Consider the following 23,810-nt stretch of genomic DNA (forward strand, 5'->3'; position numbering starts at 1 on the left):
CAAACCATTCCAAAGGACTTCTGATAAAAAATGGTATCTACCTTCAGAGAGAGAACTGATGAACTAAGTGCAAATTGAAATAGAATTCTTTCATTTTCTTTATTTTTCTTGCCTTTTGGGGGGGGCAATATTTCACATGTATAGTCGTTATCATTGCCTTCTCAATGGATAGGGGAAAGGTTGGAGAGAAGGAATTTGAAACTCAATATTTTTGCAAGACTATTAAAAATCAATAAATAAATTTAAAAAAATACCCAGAAAGTAAAAATGGGAAACTGCATTAATTTTAGACAGAGCTTGGAACTATCTTGGAGAGGCTTTGCTGCTCCCATTCCCACCTCCACCCCACTACCCAGTCTTCTATGGCTAGATGTGTTGGAGAGCTGGAGATGGAGTCATAACTGCTGCTTACCTTAGACCTTGTTGAGGGAAGAGCTTGGTCATTTGTTCTTCAACCAAGGAGCATTGTGCTTTGCTAGAGTAAGCCCTAAGCATTTTTTGAACCTTTATGTTGATGTTTACTATAAAATTAGTTAAGTTAAATGTGTGTCTATTCTTCTCCTTTTCCCTCCCCCCCCCCCATCCACTTTGGTAAAGAGAGGGGAGAGACAGTGGTTGTATTCCCAGCTGCTATTTTTAACTGAAATGTCAGTAACATAATTGTGTATCTTATAAAATTTTCTAAAGTATATAAAAATCAATTAAATAAGGCAATGGAGTAATCATCACAGTTGCATTTAACATGATTATTCTGTAGTACTCCCTTGGACATAATTCTTTGCAAGTCTTATTTTATGTTTTCTTGATTTATTTTGTATATAGCTTGTTTGTACATAGTGGTTTGCTTGTTTTTGACCCCCTTTGGATTGTGTGTTCTATGAAGCCAAGGGCTATATTTTGCCTCTTTGTATATCCCCAGAGCTTAGCACAGTGCCTGGTACATAGTGGTTGCTTAATAAATGTTTGTTGACTGACACTTTTCCTTAAAAAAAAAAATCGTTACCAAACTGATGAATTCTTAGTTTTCTGCAAAATTTAGCTTAAGTCCCACCTCGTACATGAGGCTTTTCCTGATGGCTTTCAAAAATTATTTTGTTCTTTTACATGGGGGAGGAGGGGTTGAGAATGGAGAAAAAGAGAGAGAATGGGAGAATACATGCACACCCTACCTCCTCTGATAAGTTGTAAGTTTTTTTAAGGGCAGAGACATTTGATTTTGGTTTTTGTATCCATAGCATCTAAATACAGTGCCACCTAGGTGGCTCAGTGGATGGAGTCCTGGTCTGTAGTCAGGAAGACCTGAGTACAAATCTGACCTCAGACACTTACTAGCTTTATGACTTTGGGCAGGTCACTTAACCTCCGTCTACCTCCATTTCCTTAACTGTAAAATGGGGATAAGAATAGCACCCACCTTCAGGATCAAATAAAATATGTGTAAAAAATACTTTTGTAGCACAGTATCTGGCACATAATAGGTACTTAATAAATGTTTCTGTCCTCCCCCTTTTTAGCTAATGCTTGTTATTAATCCATTACTGTAAATAATCTAAAGCAAACACCAACAGTTTTATATTTTTATATATCAAGTATAGCAGAAAGCAGGAACACGAATTCTGTTTTCTTATTGCTATTTCACCAGCAATATCAGTTTGCATTAACTTGCTTTTGTAATAATATACTGCTTCTTGATAGTATTTGTCTCAAAGCTTTGGTTTGGATTGGTGGTCAGGTTAGTATATAGCATTGAACTTATCTATTACTGCCTACAGTACCAGGATTCTTCCATTCACATCCAAATTCATAACCTTGTAGTCATCCTTGACTCCTTCATCTTTCATGTTTATTCCCACAATTGTCAAGTTGCTCTGAACTTAGCCTCAGCAGTATTTCTCACACGTCTCCACTCCCTTATGCTCTGTTATAGTTATTTCAATAACCTAGTTGGTTTCTTTTACGGGCTCCTCCTTTTCCAGACTATATTCCATATGAATCAATACATCTAAAACACAGAACCAGCCATATTATAGCCCCTACTCCCATTCAGCATTTCTTGATTCCCTGTTTTCTTTGGAGAAATAGGAAATCTCTTCTGGCATTTAAAACACTTCACAGTTTAGCTGTTTTGGTACTGTCCTTCATACCCCCTCTGTTCAGGTCAAATTGGCTTGCTATCTGTTCCTGTATATAACATTTCATTTCCTGACTGCCTTTGCCCAAAAAATTCCATGTGGCTGGATTGTACTCCTTCCTCACCTCTGTTTGGTAGAATCCTAGCTTGCTTATGTAAAATTCAGGTAGCATTTCCTACATGAGGGCTTTTTCCTTATTTTCAGGTTATGAGCACTGTCTTCCTCTTCAAATTACTTTGTATTTATTTGTTAGGTACCTGTTGTATCTTTCCAGTAGAGTAAACTTCTCTAGGGCAGGTACTGTTTCTTTCTATTTGAATTTGTTTTCCCAGGGCCTTGCACATAACACAGGTGCTTTTTTTGAAGTATTTGTTAAATTTGATCTTATATCTGTAAAACCACAGGCTTTACCTTAAGTCTTCCTATAATTTTTATTTATTTAATATTTTGTTTTTTCCCCAATTGCGTGGAAAAACAATTTTTGACAATCTTTTTTTAACATTGAGTTCCAAGGGCAGCTAGGTGGCACAGTGGATAGAGCACTGGCCCTGGAGTCAGGGGGACCTGAGTTCAAATGTGGCCTCAGACACTTGACACTTATTAGCTTTGTAACCCTTGGCAAGTCACTTAACCCCATTGCCTAGCCAAAATAAAATAAACTTGAGTTCCAAATTCTCCCCCTTCCTCCCATCCTCCCTCAGTGAGAAGACAAGTAATTTGATACAGGTTATACATGTGCCTATAAGTCTTAAAGATAGTGGACTATAAACATGATTAGAGTAATGCTAGATTAGGACATCTAGGTTGCACAGTGGGTAGAGCACAGGGTTTGAAGTCAAAAAGACTTCCTTGAGTTCAAATCCAGCCTCAGACACTTACTAACTCTGTGATTCTGGCCAAGTCACTTAACTTAGTTTACCTCAGTTATAATCTGTAAAATGAACTAGAGAAGGAAATGGCAACCACTCCAGTATCTTTGCCAAGAAAATCCCAAAATGTGGTCACCAATTTTCCTACATGACTGAAAGGACTTAACAACAGCAACAATACTGCATTAGAACATTTTTAAAACATTGATTTGGGATCATAAAATAATGTTAATTTTTCCTCCTAACAGGGCATATTAGATCCACCACAAAAAAGCATTGTCCTTCAAGTAGCCACTTAAAACATCTTTGAAGCTATTTTACCAACCACACATACATATCAGTCTTGTCTTTAGGCACAGGACATTCTCTTATGGTCTCCAACCCCTTTTACTCCTTCTCTCTTTGTTCCACTTTATCTCCTTCCTTTGCCACATTTGAGCTATCAGTTCTGTTGCATGGGTACAGTGACATGGGATGACATGGGAGAGAGGAGCTGGGGCTGGGGCCTGACGAAGAGTCAAGCAGGGGGAAACTGACTGATGGCTTAAGTTTATTTTTTGTGTGTTGCCTGTTTGTTGTAAGTGGCAGTTAGTACATATAATTAGCTTGAGGGCCGCACATATTTAGAAAGATTAAAGAAAACTACCCAGTTCAAACTCATCTTAGTTTACCAGTTAGGAATTATCATCTAAGCACTTTTTAAATAAAAATCTGTGGTGTTCTTTGATTGCATGTGATTTGGTGAAGAGTCTCACTCCAACAGTGTAGATCTCTTTGCCTTAGTAGAGGGTATCCTTGAGTTTCTGAGGCCCAGAAAGTGTCACCTAGTAGTGTTATTAAGAACACATAGGGCAGATAAATAATCCATTGTTGAACACATCCTCAAAGACTTGCAACTTGGGACTTGTCAGACTTGCCAGAGCATTTGCTTTGCTCTGCTCAGCAGCTTTTTTAGAACCCAGAGTTATTTGTGTCTATGCCTTGATTAAATAAGTCATTGATATAAGACCTTGATTTAAAAAAAAAGACTTGATATAACTTTAATTTGTATTATTCTCAATTTAATGGAATCTTTGCATATACTATAGCAATAGCCCTCTTACCTGGTCTCCCTCCCTCAGGACTTTCCCTACTCTGTTTTATCCTCCCACACTCTTGCCAAAGTGATTTTCCTTAAAGCAAAGATCTGACCAATAAACTTCAGTGGTTCCCTTTTACTACTCTTAAGTTCAACCATAAATATAAACTTATGTGTTTGGCGTTTAAAGCTCTAAACTACCCCTTTCTGTTTTTTATTCTTGTATATTACTTCCCCTTCAGCATTCTACAATCCAGCAACAATAAATAATAAATAACAGCTAGCATTTCTATAGCGCTTTAAGGTTTGCAAAGTGCTTTACACTATTTCAGTTGATTCTTCATCACAGTCTTGGGAGGTAGAGATTGTTATCCTCTTTTTTGCAGATGAGGAAGCTAAGATAGAGGTTAAGGGTCAGGCAGGGCCATAGCTAGCATCTCAGGATTTAAATTCAGGTCTTCCTGATTCCCAAGTCCAACAAGCTATGGACTGAGCTACCTACCTGCTAATACTGGACTACTTACTATTCCTGTCACACAATGCTCCATCTGTAGCTATATCTCAGTGCCTGAAATTGTCTCTTTTTTCACCTCCCTACTTAGGATTCCTGTCTTCAGTAGCTCAAATGCCACCTTCTGTAGGAACCCTTTCCTGATCCCCTTAGGTGCCCAGGCCTTGCTTTTTAAGACTACTTTGCATCTGTACCTATTTTTGTATATGTCGTCTCCTCCCCATTAGAAGCTCCTCAAGGATAGAAATGTTTTGTTTTTTTTTTTCTCTGTCATATCTTTAGTGCTTATTAGCACATTTGCATTGTCACATAGTAAGTACTTAATAAATGCTTGTTGACTGAATATACAAACTACACAAATTGGGGGGGGCAATTGTACAGTATTTTCATCTACCTTGAGATAATAGCTCTAGCAATGGGGTGAGCAGCTGGAAGCTAGGTAGGCTTGGGTTCTTTATTTGAATCACACCTTGAAACAGACTGCCTCAGGACTGTTTGTATTCCTATGTAGGCAGCACAATGTAGTAGTGGAATGAGTACTGGACTTGGAGTTTGTTAAGACCTGGGTTCAAATTCCACCTCTTTTGTGACACTAGCTCTTTGATCTTTTCTCCTCATCTGTAAAATAGGCATAATAATACCAACAATACTTAGCTTTTGTAAAATTTGTAAACCTTACCTAAATGTTAATTATTTTACTGAGAAGCCTTTGTACTCTGCTGGGCCTAGATGTAATTAGTGGAATTTTTTTTTTTTAAATAAGCATGTTTTTAGTGAGCCTTACCAAAAGAGCCCTTTGGTTTGAATGAATGAAAACGAATTTAAGTGCTTTCTATGTACCAGATGGGTATGCTAAGAGTAATATATAAAAACACAAAAAGTGCCATCTAGGAGTTTACATTCTAATGGGGGAAGACCACCCTTGTGGGGGATGGGTAGTAGACTGGGATAAGTGTTTTGGTTTGCAGAATTACTGGGAAGTATATGTACCTTTTCCGACAGCATTGACATAGTTGATTTAATTGTGGTTCCAGGACCTGGCTGGGAGAAGGGGGTGTTAATTTGAAGAAGGAATGAAAGAGTTTTATATGTTTAGACTTTGCCATTTTGGGATGAAGTATTGTCTGTTACACCATAAAGCAAAACTTAGGGGGGTAAACATAATTCTCATTAAATATAGTGACACTTGTTATTTATGCTTAATGTTAATAAACCCTATGTGTTTTGTTTCCCTTTGTAGATTATCAGCACTTAGTTAGGAAACAATTTTAAAACTTTTCCGAAACCAGTAAAATGATCTTTTGGAGGGAAGGCAATGTTGGGAACATGGAACTACTCCAATGCTCTCAGGATCTGAGACTCTTGATATTTCTATCAAAATGACACAGCTCTGTACCTAAAAAACTGTCAGATACAAGAAGCTGGAGTTTAAAGAAAGGCATTTACTTAAAAGAGCATGTAGGTGTAGTGAATCAGTCACTAGTCTCCAAGTTAAGCCAAATTGACACATTGAGAGAAATTTTGTTGCTGTGGGTCCTCTCTACAGTAGTATATAACTCAACACTTTCCCATACCCTATTCTGGTTGTTATCCCTGTCTTTCTCATCTACCCAACATGGCCCTTCTTTGTGTTTTAACAATCAATGCAGGACTTTTATTCATCTGTTCTCTCACAGTTTATCTGAATGGGACTAGCTTTTTCTGACCATAGATTTCCTGTATGATGCTTACTATTTCTTGTCTGCTAAACATTGTTGGTAATGTTTCAGCCCATTTACACCCACCAAGCATTTCTCAATGCCCTTGTCTCTGTCAGTTTTAAATCTTTGGTGATTATGGTGTTCCATGGCTCATGGTCATATAGTATCACTAGAAAATAATAGTGGGTTTTAAAAGATGACTTTTTGTTGTCACAGTAAACATGGATATAACTGTATTGGCAAACATAATTATAATCCATATTCCTACATACTTCTGAGCTATACATTTTTCAGTGCAAACTTATTTTTTATAAAAAGCACTTGATATAGCTTAGACAGTATTTAAACAATTCATTTGAAAATCCACCCTGACTTGAGAGATAATGAAATAATGCTTAATACATCCCCTTAAGCAGTGAAGAATCTTGGTTTCTCTTAGCTAACTGTGAGCATGTGTCTTTAGAGATAAAGCACACTTGTTAACAGTTTAAAGAGATGAAAATTCAGACACCATCCTGGCCTCCTGATATGGCACTGATCCTTTGTATACAGCTGTTTTAAACCCTTTTTCTAAACTCTTTTAAAAGTGTAAAGTGATTGGTACAGTTACCTGTTTCTAGAGCCACATTTACCATCATTAACCAAAAACACGCCATTACTACTCTAATCTTAGTGTCTAGAGTAACACATCCCAATATAAAAATTTGACGTCTTGAAAAGTTACATGGTATGAATAACATTGGAATAATAGATTGTATTTTTGTGTAGGAAGTAGATGGTAGCAGCAAATTGTTCTGTGTAGATAATACAAATATGAAGCAGCAGTGAAAATATCAGATAAATTCTGAGTAGGTTCACACCTCCCCCTCCCATCCCCACCCGAAGTTTCGGAGAATAATTGAAGACTAGTGAGAGAACAGTATTTCATAGCTATAGGAATGGTATTTATAACCTTAACAACATGCATTTAATAATTTTTAATGGCATAGCCTATGTGAAGGCTAGAACCTGGGCAAAACTATGAACTGCACTTAAATGTTTTGAGTTCCGGTTTTACCTTTTAATAGTCTTTTACTCTCCTTTTCTACTGTGGCATCATTTCCCGTAATTCTAGTAATTCACTAAGGTGAAAACCTTCCCCAGGATGTTTAAATTTTAATATGAAAAATAAATGTTCAACTCTGCAAGGCACATTTTGATTTCTGGACTTCTGAAATCCCAGAAGTTCAATGTTGAATTTTTCTCTGCCTTAGGGGGAACCTGTATTAGGCTAAGGTGACCCTCTCACTTTTAAATCATTACTTTGGAAAAGTTGTTAACCCTTGTTGAGAAAAAGGAAAGCATTTTAGTTAGCATGTCCTAAAGAAAATCTTTTCAATTGTACCACAGTTTTGTATATGTTACCTATTTCTTAATCAGTTCCCTATATGTCTTAGAAATGAAAACTCTATTAGAGAAACTTACTGCAAAAATTTTCTGCCAATTTCTCTCCCTTCTAATATAGCTAACATAGTGTTGCTCATGCACAAACATCTGAATTTTATTTCATCAAAATTGTCCATCTTACCATCTTGTGAACGAACCTCTCTAGCTTTTGTGTGTATGAATTCTTCCCTTATTTGTAAATCTGACTGGTAGTTTCTTCCATGCTTCTTTAATTTGTTCGTTATGTCACCCTTTATGTCCAAATCATTATACACACACAATATGTATATATCTGACAGAGAATTTCTTCCATGGTTCTCTAATTTATTTATGACGTGACCCTTTATCACCAAATCATTCATAGAGAGAATTTCTAAACTTCCTTTCTGCCATTTCTTCCAGACTACTTTCTACCAACAGTTTTTTTGTAGAATAATGAGTTCTAGGACCTGGGGATCTTTGTGTTTATCAAACACTGGGCTATACTAGTTATTTGCTTCTGTATATTGTGTACCTGATCTGGTACTTCTAGACCCCCTCCTTTTCACCTTTTTTTTTTCCATTATTTCCCTTGAGATTCTTGATCTTTTGTTCTTCATATGATTTTTATTATTTTTTCTAGCTCTGTGAAGTAAGTCTTTAACAGTTTGGTGTGGCACTGAATAAATAAATTAACTTAGGTAGTGTTCTCATTTTTATTATCTGATATTAATAATATTACAGTAATTAATACTTCTCTAGTTACTTAGATCTGTATTTGTGTAAAGAGTGTTTTGTAATTGTGTTCATTTAGTTCTTGTTATGTCATGGCAGATAGACTCCCAAGTATTTTAAGTTTATTTTAAAGGGAATTTCTAGCTCTTCTTGCTGGGTTTTGTTGGTTATATACAGAAATGCTCATGGTTTATGTGAATTTATTTTCTATCCTTCAACTTTGTCGAAGTTGATTAGTTTTCTAATTAATGCTCGTGTGCTCTTAAGTAATCTTCATATCATCTGTAAAAAAGTGATGTTTTTATTTTTTCTTTTCGTAGGCTTATTCCTTAATTTCTTATTGCTACAGCTAGCATTATATTGAATAGTAATGGTGAAATTGGGCATCCCTGTTCTACCCCTGATCCTCTTGGAAAGGCATCTAGTTTATTGTCATTACAGATAATACTGACTCTTCGATTTCATTAGATACTACTCTTCATATTAAGGAAAGTTGTACTTTTCCTGCATTCTTGTTTTCTGATGTTTTTAACTGAAATGAGTGTATCTTGTCAAAAGCCTTTTCTGTAATTGATACGTATAGTCATATTTTTTTTTTGTTTATAATTTTCCTAATATTAAACCAGCGCTCCATTACTAGGATGGTATAAATCTAGTCTGGTCACAGAGTTGTAATCTTTTTTAATATGTTGTTGTGGTTTCTTTGCTTAAAATTTTGACCTCAATATTCGTTAGGGATGTTTATTGGTTTGTATTTTTCTGTTTTGACTCTCCCTGGTTTAGGTATCAGGACCATATTTATGTCATAGAAATTTGGGCAACGCCCCTTTATTTTTTCAGTTTGTGTAGTATTGGAATTGTCCTCTAACCATCTGGTCCTATGTTTTGTTTTGCTTTTGAGTATTTATGGCTCAGAAAAATTTCTTTTTCCAAGGTACAGCTATTTAAGCCCTTTATTTTCCTGTTGATACTGGTAATATGGTTTTATTTTTTAAATTAAAAAAAAGTCTCTGGCTTTATCAATTTAGTGTTTTTGTTTTTTGACTTTAATTTTGTTTTCAAGATTTCTGTTGTAGTATTTAGTATTTGTTTTATTATATGCCCAATTCATTCTGCCTAATAATTTCTTTTCATTCTTCTTTGGTTGTGAGCTTAACTTCATTTTTTATGCTGGTGACTTTTAAAAATCAAGTTGTTAGCCTAGTGGCTTACCTATTTTACTTTTTAAAGCTAATGCATAACTGTATTTGTTAATTCATTTGGGATATTTTTTATTTTCAATTTTGTTAATTTTTTTATTTTTCAGGATTTCTATTTTGGTGTTTGGCACCTCCCCGCCGGCCGCCCCCCCCCCCCCCCCAGTGTTCCTGGGTTTTTTTTAGTTCTGTGTCTAGTTTGCTGATCTGCTCTTTCTTTATTGAAGCGAGTGTTTAGAAATATAAACTTTCCCCCTAAGCGGTCAGGTAATTTGGAGGTGCAGATCAGGAAAAGCCCCATGGGAAGGGGTGAAGCTAATAACTTAGAAATATTCCTTTCAAATAGCATTTTGCTGATGGCAAGGGCATCCTGGCCTAGTATATGGAATGCTAGGCTTGCAGCCTGAAAGAGTTGAGCTTGAGTCCTCCCTCAGACACTTGCCGGCTGCTTTCATTTCCTCATCTATAAAATGAGAGTTGGACCGGATGACCTAAAAGGACTTTTTCAGCTTTAAATCTACGACCATCTATGTCCAGTAGATGTATTAGCTTGATTTTCATTTTCCATGACTTGAAGATTATATCATGAAAGAGTTCTGTATTGGATGCTTTCTATCCTTTAGTTCTTATGTCAGGTTAGGAATTTCTAAGCACCAGGAGTTTAAAAAAAAACCACTTCTTTGCCAAGTGAATGATTGGTTGCCTGTTCTGTAACTTCTGATGAATGCATCAGTGTGTTTGAATCTGAAATGAATTAATACTTAGCAGTGTTGGTGTTTTGGGGAGGGGAGCTAGTTGAGACTGAGCTCGTTGACAATCATAGTTATTTAAGTTTTATGGCTTTTTATAGTCCTTACCTAAAACAGTATTAGGGGGTTGCAAATTTTAGGTGAACTGTTAGAAGATTTTCCCTTTATTTGAAATTATAGTAGTAATAGGTCAGTTCCTATAACTTCACAATTTTTAATTTTTAAAATTTTTTTTATTTTAGGCAATTGGGGTTAAGTGACTTGCCCAGGGTCACACAGCTAGTAAGTGTCAAGTGTTTGGTCTGAGGCTGGAGTTGAACTCGGGTCCTCCTGACTTCAGGGCTGGTGCTCTATCCACTGCGCCACCTAGCTGCCCCTCTTTTCACAATTTTCAAAGCACTTTTCCCCTGCTTTATTTTTAATCCTCCCTTCAACCCTGTGGTATAGGCTGGGATTATCACTCCCATCTTATATATGAGAAAAGAGAAGCCCATAAGTCACACAGTTATCAAGTAGCAAAGTATGGACTGGCACTACTAGTCCGCTGTTGTTTCACCTATATCACAAGAATTAGGACCATGTATTTTATTTTTTAAAACAAAATTGCTTGTCTCCAGCTTTGATCAAGATTTTAGTTTTAAAAGAAGCTGACTGAATACAGAGGTAATATGGATTTGCCATCTGCTGGGGATTCTGAGTATTGGCTCACACTTTGCAAATTCTAGCCTTTTGTTAATTTTAGTAGAATTACCAACCTCAGTGTATTGTGGTGGGATAAACATGTAGTAAGGTTAAAACTAAATCTTGTATTTCTTTGACCATGAACCTCCCCCACCCCACCTTTGCCTTCTTGCCAAATACTACTTTTAGGACAAAACATTCCATAATTAGCATGTGTGAAAAACAGTAGAAATTGTCTATTTATTTGGTTTACACAAATGTTTGTGCATTTCAATAAGGTATTTATTTTGTCTCAAATAAATATAGTTTGTAGAATTTACAGTCTTTTTAATTTCTTCAAACCATTGAACTGACTGGACAGGTAAGATTGATCATTGGAATGGCTTGAATCGGGAGGAAGTCCAATCAAGGCCCCTTCTAGTCCAACCCCCTCACTTTACAGGTTAGAAAAGTTAGATATTAAGAGATTTGCCCAAGGTCACCCAAGTAGTAGGCAGTGGGATTTGAACCCCCTGAATTTAGAGCCCAGTGTTCATTTCCTTGTGCCAGGAAGTCTTTTTAAAAATTATCAGGAAATCCAGTATTTACTTAGAAAATTATCATTTAACCTTTTTTTTTTTTTTTTAAATGCCAAAAAAAATCTGATTACTTTGGGAAGTTCACCTTTGGGTTTTAAGTTCAGAGAATCTCTTTAATATACCTCTTATATTATATTTTTGGTGACCGGTCTACAGATAGAATTTGAATTTAGACAGTATAAGTCATTTTTGCTGCTTGTAATGTTGATAGCTACAGGTAACTACTCTGCTACACAAACACCTGGTTGTCTTCATAGGCTTATATATCTAAAACTAGAATCCACCTCAAGACATCTAGTCCCTCACGAAGAACTGAAGAAACTGAAATCTAGGGAGGATGTTACCTGCATGTTCATACAGATCAGAAGTAGGATTTGAAACCATGTCTGTTGTTAATGATGCAGCAGTTGAAAGTAGAAGCTAACATGAATTTATTCCTTCAGAATGAGCCTTGCAAAGAAACATTTCCTTTTTTGAGAAGCTGAATAGGTTTCCAGATGGCATCAGTGCTTTACATAGCACAATAGTGTAGTGGAAAGCACTGGACCTGGGTTCTTATGCCACCTTTGAGACAAGCTACTTTTATGATTCTGGGAAGAGGGGCAGGAGAGGGAAGGTAGTAAGCATTTATATGGCATTTACTTGGTGTCAGGTGCTGTGCTAAGCACTTTTTACAAATACTATAATGGGCAAGTCATCGTCTTTTTCAGCTTTTAGTTTCCTCCTCTCTAAAATGGTAATAATATCACCTGTAGTATTTACCTCAAAAGATTTTTTAAGATGAGATGAAATATTGTATTTCAAGAGTTTACTACTGCTGTGATTTACATATATTATATCTTGATCATAGCAAAGTGTTATGGTAATCTTTATGGCAAAGGTATTGAAACATAAGCTAGTTAATAAATACCATTAGGTGCCCATATAAATAGACTCACCCAAGAGAGTTGATTAATGGTTCTATGTCTTGCTGACAGGAGGGGCATTGTCACAGAACTCTTTAACTTTTGGTCTGTGATTTGAATGAAGACAATAAAAGGCATGCTAGTCAGCCTTGCAAATGACACAGTTGGGAATACTAGATAATATGATACATAAGAGAGTAAGATGATCTTTTCAGATTGGACCACTAGGAAAAGGTCTTAGTAGTTTAGTAGCCTGTCAGATCAAAATGAGTCAATATTGTGACAAAATCTTAGGATGCATTACTAAAATAAGACAAGTCTTACACTTGTCTACTTTGGTAGATCAGGGATATTGTGTTGCTTTCTGGGTAATGGATTTTTGACAGGGATCTTGACGCACTAGAGAATAATCTGAAACAGTGGTACTTTGGTAAGAGTACTGGATCTCGAACCAGAGGACCAAGGTTTGAATCTTGGCTTTGTTTCTTCCTACCTTACACAAAGGGACTTGGAAAGACTCTTTCAGCTTAAATCCTATGATCTTATGTTCCTATGACCTTGTCATCAGAACGATTGATGATTGATGAACCCTCAGGTTGTTTAGAGTTGTCTTCAGGTATTTGAAGGGCTGTCGTTGCATGTCTAGAGTACACTCTCTTCTTTACTATCAGTCATAAGATATAGATGTAGGACTGGAAGGAACCTTTAAAAAGGGTTAACTAGTTCAACTCTTGTCATTTTTACAAAGAATTGAGGTTCAGGGAGTCAGTGACTTGCCTCAAGTTCATATGGGTGGTACTAAAAATAGTTCATGTGTATGTAACATTTTAAGGTTTTCGAAAGCATTATTTCATTTGATAAAGGTGGTAGATGATGGATCTGGGATTCACACCCAGGGCTTCCACTCTTAACTCACTCTTGAAGCCTATAAAGCTTTCTGTTCTCTTCTAGCCTCTCTACACTTGGCTGAAAGCTTCAAGTTTTCCTACAGCAGTAGTGTAAGGTCCACTTATTGCCTTAGAAAACTTCAAATTAACATTATCTATTTCTTACGATATTTTTGTTTAACATTTCCCTGTTATATTTTAATTTGTTTCCAGCCTGTTAGAGTTTTGCAGCCATGAGTACTTTGCTGTATCCTAATATGCTTAGGATTTCTGCTTTTGATCCCTTTAGGTTTGACCCCTTTTGACCCCTTAGCTCCTTTAGGTTACAGTTGTCTGTGACATGTGTACACTCCATTCCCACCCCCAATCCCTGAAATAGAATGTAAGCTTTTTGAAGGAAAGATTGTTATTCTTTGTTCCCAGCCCTTAATATAGTGCCATATGTAGTAGTAGTTACTTAAGAAACTTGATGATTTTTCATGCAGAAGAGGACAGGGCTAGGTGAGGGCCATTTAACAGGTAGTCAAAGTGGAAATAATACATTTGATTTTTCAGCTCATTATAAGGATAAAGTTCCTTAATGTCTAAATTTTCCACTGTGGAATAGGCTTCTTAAATAATGAAGTTCCCTGTCATTGAAGGTAGTCAGGCCGACCATCTCTTGGGACTTCTATAGAAGAGATCCTTTTATTGTGGGTGAGAGGGTCTATTAAATCAAGTGTTCTTAAACATTTTTGTGTTATGGACCCCTTTGGCAAGTCTGGTGAGGTTTGCAGATTCCTTAACAAACATTAAGCAGCTATGATCTACAGTATACTGAGGAAAGAAAAAAAATGCAGGACTATGATGGAGGAGAAAACATGCAAATAACTGTGCACAAACAATATAGTCTTCTCAACTTTTGCACGCATCATATTAAAAAATGGGTAATGGATTTTTGACAGGGATCTTGACGCACTAGAGAATAGTCTGAAACAGTGGTACTTTGGTAAGAGTACTAGATCTTGAACCAGAGGAAAGTTAAAAACATGAATACATTGAACTTATGGTAATAGGGGATTAGGTTTCCACAACCACCAAAAACTACTCTTGCTAAAAATTGCTGAAAATACTTTTTTGCATATAGTTCTTTATAACAAAACATTAATTCTGATACTACACACTTTTCCTTAACACAGTAACCATGAAATCACCCATAAAATGCAGGACACAAAATAAAATTGGTAACATGCAAAACATTTTTTCTTGCTAGTAATTCTCTAGAATTCCATGACCTTTTGTGCTAACATCTCAATTAAAAAATTCATTTCAAGATAGTACTCACTTTTTGTAACACATGAAATCTACAGTACTGTAGATATTTTACTTCTTTTTGCAGATATAATACCTTATTGCCTTAACACCAGACTCATGGGCTTACCTATGATGACATTCCAGTTTATCTAACACGTTTATTTTATTTTATTTTTTTAAGGCAGTTGGGGTTAAGTGACTTGCCCAGGGTCACACAGCTAGTAAGTGTCAAGTGTTTGGCCTGAGGCTGGAGTTGAACTCCGGTCCTCCTGACTTCAGGGCCGGTGCTCTATCCACTGTACCACCTAGCTGCCCCATTAACATGCTTTCTCACTAAGTCACATTACCTGCTCCTTGGGCTCCGAGGACTTTCACTATGCTTTGGGAGCATAATTGCAACACAGAACTTGAATTTTAAAGGCAAATGATAAAAATATGCAGCAAATGCACAGTAGGGTGAACAAGACCAGTGAAAGTGCCTAGTAGGATACCAGCCACTCCACAAACATGTGCCTCTGATTTTTTTTTCTCTACTGTACATAGCTGTGAATGTGTGCAGTTGCCAAAGCAAAAGTGAAAATAGGGATACTAATAAAATCATAGGGGTGCTTGAAGTCTTGAGGATTGACTGTGTACAGGATCAATTGGAGATAATCAACAGGGAAGGTGCTAGCATTAGGGGAGATTAGGAAAGGATTTTTGTAGAAGGTTGAGATTCTAGTCTGGGATTTGAAAGGAAGCCTAGAGGCAGAGATGAGGAGGGAGAGGAGTCCAGGCATATGGGACCACCAGGAGATAGAGTAAGGAACAGCAAGCCAATGTCACCATCAAAGTGTAATATGGGAGTGAATAAGGTGTAAAAAGATTGGAAAGATGAGACAAGACCAGGTTATGAAGGGCTTTCAATCCCAAACAGGATTTTTTACATTTTAAATTTGATCGTGGAAGTGATAGGGAATCAATGGAGTTTTTTGAAATGGAGGTGGGAGGAGTGTTGATGTGGTCAGATATGGACTTTTATGAAGATTATCTGAGAGCTGAGTGGAGGATGTTCTGGAGTGAGGAGAGACTTGAGGCACAATGTTTTAAAATAGCATAAGATATTATGAAGGAAATAACATGATAATAAAGGAAATAGCTATAAAATTTTTTTAACAACTGGTTTCCAGACCCCATTTTGTTAAGTCCAGTGTTTTCAATAATTATATGACAATAAACAAACTCATTTATGGCATTTTATACTGTTGATTAAAGAAATCCATAAGTAGGTAGTTTATTTCTTTGTTATACTCAGTGTTGAAAATTAGGACAGCTCAAAGAGTAAGTAAAATAAAAATGTATAGTCTTCACTGTATCAAATACAGTAGGTAGACATTAGTAACTGAAAAGGCTAAATGGTTTAAGCAAATAGGCATATTGCTCTTACTTTCTTTTCCTTTGTCTCTTTTGTTCCCCTTTCTTAATTGCTGGGGTCTGCTTCATACCTCTTCTTTGGAATTGAAGGGCTTAATTATAGTCTGTTTAAATTAAAGCCTGAAGATGACCTGGAAGTACCCTAAAATCTTTGTAATTAAAGGATTTGATTGTATTCTGCCCAGATCTGAAGATGACCATAGGTGTTAGGGGTCACTGTTTCTACTTAAATATTTGTAAAATAGCAATTTGAATTACTGATCGAAGTATCATTTATAAAAAAATTTCTATCTTCACAGAATGAAGAGCCAATATTATGTAAGCTTATATTTAACTAATGGTATCTTTTCAACAGCTACTTCCCTCTTCCTTTCCTTCCTTAGTCTCCTCTCTAAACCGAAGCCACCTAAAGTCTTACAACTACATTTGGCTACCAGAGGCGGCTGGTGGCAGTGGATAGAGCTCTGGGCCTGGAGTCAATAGGAGCAGAATTCAAATTTGGCCTCAGACATTTACTAGTTGTGTGCCCTGAACAAGTTACTTAACCTCTGTTTGCCTTAGTTTCCTCAACTATAAAATGGGGATAATAGCACCTGCTTTGTAGGATTGTTAATAGGGATCAAATGAGATAATATTTGTAAAGAAGTACTTAAGCCTACTGCCTAGTCCATAGTAGGTGATATATAAATGCTTATTACTACCTTCTTGTTCCCCACCTCTCAACTCAAGAGAACATTCCTTTTTAGTGTTAACAGTCCCTTCCAGAAAAATCCCAGAATTTGTTGTAAAGTTATAAATGACAATTTTTCATACCTAAGTTCCTCTAATTTAAAAGAATTATTGGGTTTTTTTCTTTTGTGTATAATTTTGGATTCTTATCTATTCATTGGGTAATTTTACCTATTAAAAATATAGTTTTGAGTTTTGTTTTGTTTTTTAACATTTCACTACTACCTACCCCATTAGTTCTAAATTCTGCCTGGTTTTCAAAGCCAATCTACCTTTTCAACCATACATAGTAATACACTCTCCAGTCTTGTCAGAGCCTCTATGCCTCCACTGATGTGGTTCAAAATACATTGCTTCTAAAAATCTCATTCATAGTTTAATGCCTAGATATGACCTTGTATTATCCATAAATACTTCTGAATGTTCTACCTCTTACGTTTTTCTCTCTTCTGTCAATACCAATTGAAGTCATAATCTGTGAATTTTGTAGTCTTTTAGGCATTGATTGTTCAATTTATATCAGTCTTGGTTCTTGGGCTACGGTGTAAAGGCCTTCTGCCACCCTGTTGCCCTTCAAAGTGTTGAGTATATAGTAGACATACTATTAATATGCATATGAAATTAAAAAAGAAGAAAAGTGTTTTGTAAATAACGGTGTATTTTTGTATGTTCTTTTCAGATTTGGATGGTGCTCTACTTTCAGGGCCAGACTGTGATAGGAACATGAATTCAGGTTTGCTGGCTGAAGCTAACTCAAGTCAAGACGGAGGTGATGCTGGTAGGTACTAGGAGAAGATGGAACTTTGAAAGTGACATTAAAAGGATTCAGAGAATAAGTATCATATAAATTAGAGAGGAGAGAGATAGATTAATTTTATTCTGATATGTCTGTGACTTGTGACTTTCGGTGATTTTACTTTTGTATCCTAGTCATCCTTATAACTAACTCATCAGGAATTGTAATTGCAGGGAACTGCTTAATATTTAGGTATATGGAATCACTGATTATATCAGTTTAATTTCTCTGTATTGAACAAATGAGCAAAACTAAAACCATTTATTTGAATATTATATAATTAAAAGCATTTTGAATTTTGTGCTGTTTTAAATGCAGGTAGATATTTTGTTTACAAAAGCAATGTGATTTATCCAGTAGTGTTGTCCAGGAGTCAGGGTGACCCAGTCGTTCAAATCCTACTCTTGACACATTCTGGTTGTGTGAACCAGGCATGTCACTCAATCCCTCAGTACCCTAAGCAATTCTCATAAGATTATGTTTGCAGGAACATTTCTGATCTGCTTTGGTAGAAGGGATTTCCTTATCAGGTGTTCCCTAAATCAATAAAATTGGAGGTCCAGAACAATTTTGACTAATTATGCAGATTAGACAAGAATGATTTTTAAATTATACTAAGGGAAAAAATTTGTTTGAGTGTGTGTGTGTGTGTGTGTGTGTGTGTGTTTTAGAACTTCTAATTTCATTAGTTTGTGTGCTCCCTCTTCTGAGTAAAACGTCATTCTTCAAGCAACCTAGTAATGAACCCTTTTGAATTTAATTAGGCTGGGGTTTTCCTATAGTAGAAGGCATATATATGTTTCCAGCTTGGAAAGGACTTGTTGGAGCTTGCCATACTCAACCCTTCAGGAACTGAGGATCAACTCCATGCCACGATGAAGCACTAGTTCTTTAATAGAGGAGGATATACGCATAAATACACATGTGATTAGTGTATTAAAACTCTGTTACCTCATAATGGAATGGGAATATACATTTTTTGTATTGGGTTGTTGGAATGTGGATGTTTAATTTATTATACTTTAAAAATACTGTAACTTACATGATTATGTTAAGGTGATTAGAAAGTGCTCCCTAAAATAGACTTACAGCAACACTGTGCCACTTAAGGGAGAGCAGAGATAAGAATCATCATCAATAAGCATTTATTATTTGAATGTTAAGTACTTAACTCTTGTACCAGGCACTCTCCTGAACACTGGGGATACAAAAACAAGACAAAAACATTCTAATGTGATGAAATGGTCCAGGGACTCATTTTATCTGCAGTTTGCTCAGAACTTTTCCAGGTTGCTTCTTTTCACAACCTGTTCTGATAGAACTTTATACTCTTGAGTTCTTCCAGGCTTGTTGTGGCTCAAAAATTCATTAGTTGGTGGTGACAGCATGTTGATGAGGCTCTCTGAACTTAACTGGAGTAGACACCAGCAGTTGATATATAGTCCATTAGAAGGTCCAATATGGAGGCCTTTCCTTTTTGGTAGGGCCTGTCATGCCTTGTGATCCATTAACCTGGCCTTTGAGAATTTTGAGCCACCTTAGAATGAGAGTAATCTCCTTTAGAATTGTTCCTGTTTTAGAGATTTTACTTTTTTTTCTTTGCTTAAAAGCTTTTGAGCTTATCTTTAAGTGTTACAAAGCATTTTACACATGCCATCTCAATTTAACCCTCATAACGCTTTGAAGGATTAGTAGCAGAAGTGTAGTAGTATGCCCATTTTATTTTGATTATTTCCAAAACCAAGAAGGGCATTTAAGGTAGAACAGCAAGGATGTGATAGTGTAATTCTCATGCATAAAATTGATGCTCTCTGCCTACTTTCAGAGGAGTGATGATCAAATTCCTCTTTAATCTCTTTGCTTCTTTTCAGCATGATGGATTGTTCCATTTTACAGATGAGGAAATAGTAGACTGAAAGGTTGTGACTAGATTACCTGAAAGGTACCCAACTAGCCATTCATTAGAGATAGGTAAATGGGAGAATCCCAAATCTTTCCACTAGGTCAAGCCAGTAATAATATATATGTCACAGGGCTTCTGACCAGGGCGCTTGGATTCATTCTCATATCAGTGGAAGTTGTTTTTCAGTTGTGTTGGGGGAGGCAGGGATGGTGATTCCCTTCTCCACAAGATTACCTTTAAGTTGGCTGCGTGGGTAAAAACTGGAAGTAAAGCTATTACTGGTCAAAGTGCTTTTGAGCTACGTTAGTTATTGTTTATACTTGATTAATATTCTTAAGTCATCTTTTCTTTGTTATTTTAATATGTGGCATTCCATTAGACTGTTACCTAATTAAGTACTGAAACTTACAATCTCTTGATGAAGCCATACTGGCACTTAGAGAAGTTGTACCTTTCTTTTCTGAATATCTGTAAACTGTCTCTCAACACCATGATCATTGGTTTGTATGTTGGCTCCTTTTCTTTTCTTTTCCTTTCCTCTCTTCTTTCTTTTTTTAAAGAAAATTGGACCCCAGTATATTGTTCTCTAAAACTGTGTCTTGTTCTAGTCTTAACATTCTTTGAGAAAAAGATCACTGATGGGGGTTTCATAGCCACCAGTTGTTGGGGTTTGTTTTTTTTTTTCCCAGTATGCTAGAATGGATTTTGGGCCTGGACAGTTAAACTCATTGAAGGAATATAGTTGAGACCTCAGTGAGCTTAGAAACTTGGAACATTTTTTGTTATATCCTTCCCAGTCCAAAGATCATTCTTCTTGTAAATGAAAAAAGAACATAAGATTTCCATTTCCTTCTTAATTGGGATAATTTTTTGTCCTGGTAGAATTTCATTCTTTAGAGCTTGACGTCTCTCTTGGGACAGACTTCCTTTATAAAATATATGTCATTAGGTTCTAGCAGTACTTTCTCTAAATCCTTTGAAATGGACTCTCTGAAATGCTAAGAGTACTTAGGCAAATCCCAAATTTATTGGCTGGTTTTTTTGTTTGTTTGTTTGGTTTGGTTTAATTTTTGGTGGGGAGGGAGGTCCAGTAGATTTTTTGAAATTTCTCCGAGAGCTTTTTTTTTCTGTTGTAATTTTGTAATTCTCTTTTTCTCTTTTGAAAACCACACTATTGCTTCCACATCCTGATAATTTTGCCTATACCTAATTCCTTTAATTTATTCTTTTCCTTTAAAATTTGATGTTAATGCATGCTGTATTTTGATGAGGAATTTCTGTGTTGATAAATCTACAAGCTTTATAGTTTTCCTTACTGTGTCTATATTCCTAGTATCAGTCCACCTTGGGCATAGTGAATAAACTGGTTCATATTCCTTTCTCACCGTTGCAACATTTTATTACATTTAAAATCAAATTTTATTAGTATTGATAATGTAGTTTTCTTTTTTTGCCTTATTTTCCTGTAGCTTAGGTATCATATTAAGAACATGCTTGTCTGAATAGGAATTTGGCAGTGTGCTAACTCACTTTTTTTGCAAACAATTTATGTAATATAGGAGTTAATTTTCTTTGTCTCATTTTTGTTAATTTAGTTTATTTTGTTTTGATCTCAATTATTTTAATTAATTTTAATTATTTTAATTTAATTCTTATTTCTTTTTAATCCTTTGAGAATTTATATGAATATGGTGCTGTATTTTGATGAAGGCTTTCTGTAGGAATTTGGCAGTGTGCCTTCTATCTGTTTTTGCACACAGTTTATGTAATTTAGGAGTTATTTTGTCTTTGTCTTGTTTCACTTTTAAGTTCTTTGGACCTAGAGTTTTTTCTTTGGCAATTGATTTATGGCTTGTTCATTTTCTGTTCTGAGATTGAATTGTTTAAATTATTTTTGTTCTTGTTCTATTAATCTTCCAAGTATTTTGTATTTTATATTTTTGTGAAGGTTCGTCCAGTTTATTTAAGTCTTCATTTTTTCAAGTGATCTTTGGTATATTCATTCCCACAACAGTATTGCTTCTGTTTCTCCCTCTCACCTAAATATCTCCTCTAATTTGAGAATTTCCTCTTGTGAGTTTAACTACTTCGTAACCTCTTTTTCTTATTCATTTTTAGTTTAATTAGAAATATGCTTCTAGAACTACTTGCATATCCTTGCCACCAAATCCTTGGGATACTGATGATTTCAAATTGATTTCCTTGTGTTCATGTCTCTAGTTTATTCTGTTACCCCCACTCTAGATTTGTTTGTCCAAAACTGAAAATATGGGTTTAATTGCTTCCTTTCTTTTTGGATTTTCTCTTCTGGGGATTATTGGTGCCCTCTCTTGTTTTCAGGTTCTCCTTCTACCATGACTTTAGGTTGGGAGTAGCATATACCTGAGCAAGTCCAGCTGCAATTTGAAACATCCTTGTAGCATGAAACCTAGCTAAAATAACTTCTCCTAGGATAGGACTTCATAGCCAGTAAGGTGTTATTTGTCCTTAATCAGCCCTTGTGACACTCATGTTCACCATGTTAATTAGATCTGAATTTCAGTTTCAAGGATTCATCTTGCTTGTACCTGTGTTTATTTTTAAGGTAAAATGCTTTTAAAATAATGATACTATGATGAAACATTCTATCCACCTATTGACTTAAGATGTGTACAGACTAAGACATTTCTTGGACATGACCAAACTGGGAATTTGTTTTGCTTTACTATGCATACTTGTTACAAAGGTTTTGTTTTTCTTTTTCATTTAGGAGGTGGGAGGAAAAGAAGGTTGGATTTTCTTTCATTAATTGTTTTTTTTTTTTTAATAAATTAGGCTAGACTGTTCTAAAGATAAACTATAACTACCATAATTAATTTTTCAATAGAGCCCCAGCTGATTGATGCCCAAGCCCCTCCTGCCTGTCTTGCTTTTTTTGTGTCTTTTTATCCTCAGCTTTTGCCTCCTGAATGTGTTTCTTTCTGTTAACTCTTGTGTTGCCATATTAAGCTCCATAAATAATATTCTGTCTGTGATATCTGTCTTAGCAGATCAGTATGGACAATTTTCTCCCTGCCCCCATTTTCAGATTTAAAAACAACAGCAACAACAAAACTCTTGTTTCAAAAAGCAAGGCTCTATGCAACAATGTTTTTACTGATCCTTATTTAGTGCATTTCTATCTCTTGCCAAGAGCTCATAATTTTTATATTTTAAGCTGTGCTCCAGAAAGCCAAATCTCAATTTCTAAGGGCATCATTTTACTGATACATCTTTTTACATCGCATTCAACCCCAAATATCTCTTCTCCTTCCCCTCCCTCCCAAAGTTGTTGTTTTGCTTTGTTTTGTTTTTAAAGCAATTGGGGGGTGACAGTACAGTTAAGCAAAACTGTACTTGTGAACTGGAAAGAATTCATTCATAGATAAGTGACTTGCCTTTCAGACAATTTTGCATATTAATCTGTTCTACCAAGTAGTTCAAACGATAGGATGCAAAGAAAATTCTGAATGATTTGTGGTACTGTCTGCTCTTTTTAGGTCACATTTGAAATTCCTTGTTTAGAAATGAATTAATATGGACAGATCATTTTAACTTGACCTCCAGTGAAAGCAGTGAATCATGATAGGCATGATGGGGGGAAAAAAAGGTTCTTCAAGCTATAATGCATGATTTGAAAACATGCTCAATATATTTGGGAACATTTCACATATAATTAGATGAGTAAAAATTAAAAAACTGCACTACGTCATGATAATACATAAGCTTACAACCCTTACAACTCCCAGTTCAACAGGTAAACCAAGGCTTTGTCAAGGTAAAATGCCAAATTTATTGTTTATCTTCTACTGCAATAGTAGGAGTTGAATAGGGCTAGTCCTACCAACACCCATCCCGACCCATAGCCTGGAGTTGAGGCCTGCCCAGTTTGCTCCTGCAGGCAGAGGAATAGCTTCAGATTGGGCTATTATTTATTGTAGTATTTGTGTATTTCTTAACCATTTAACATGTGAACTGTGCTACCATTTTGTATTAGATTAGTGTATTTTTGTGTGTGTCACTGACATTTTTTTAGCATTCTGCCCCCAACTCCATTTTCCCCATTTTGTTTGTGGTTTTTATTGCATGATTTTGCTTAGCATGGTGAGTTGTGGCAGAACTTGCCTGTAGTTGCTTTTTTATACCTTATTTCCTACTGCATTTTATTTATTGTATTGTATCCTGTTGTGTATATTACTATTGTATTTATCATGGCTAATATGAAACCAAGCT

General features: G+C 35.8%; 1 protein-coding gene across 1 annotated transcript in view; it reads left to right on the plus strand.

The window, feature by feature from the left end:
* LOC114054230 (zinc finger and BTB domain-containing protein 10-like) overlaps positions 1 to 23,810 on the plus strand; it is a 58,708-nt gene that overhangs the window by 14,763 nt on the left and 20,135 nt on the right. The window contains exon 3 of the mRNA XM_027877407.1: positions 17,540 to 17,638. Coding sequence (XP_027733208.1) covers positions 17,540 to 17,638 — 99 coding nt within the window. The remainder of the gene's footprint in view (positions 1 to 17,539; positions 17,639 to 23,810) is intronic.

This window comes from Vombatus ursinus, unplaced genomic scaffold (assembly GCF_900497805.2).
Source record: "Vombatus ursinus unplaced genomic scaffold, bare-nosed wombat genome assembly UNPS02014812.1, whole genome shotgun sequence".
Classification (NCBI taxonomy): domain Eukaryota; kingdom Metazoa; phylum Chordata; class Mammalia; order Diprotodontia; family Vombatidae; genus Vombatus; species Vombatus ursinus.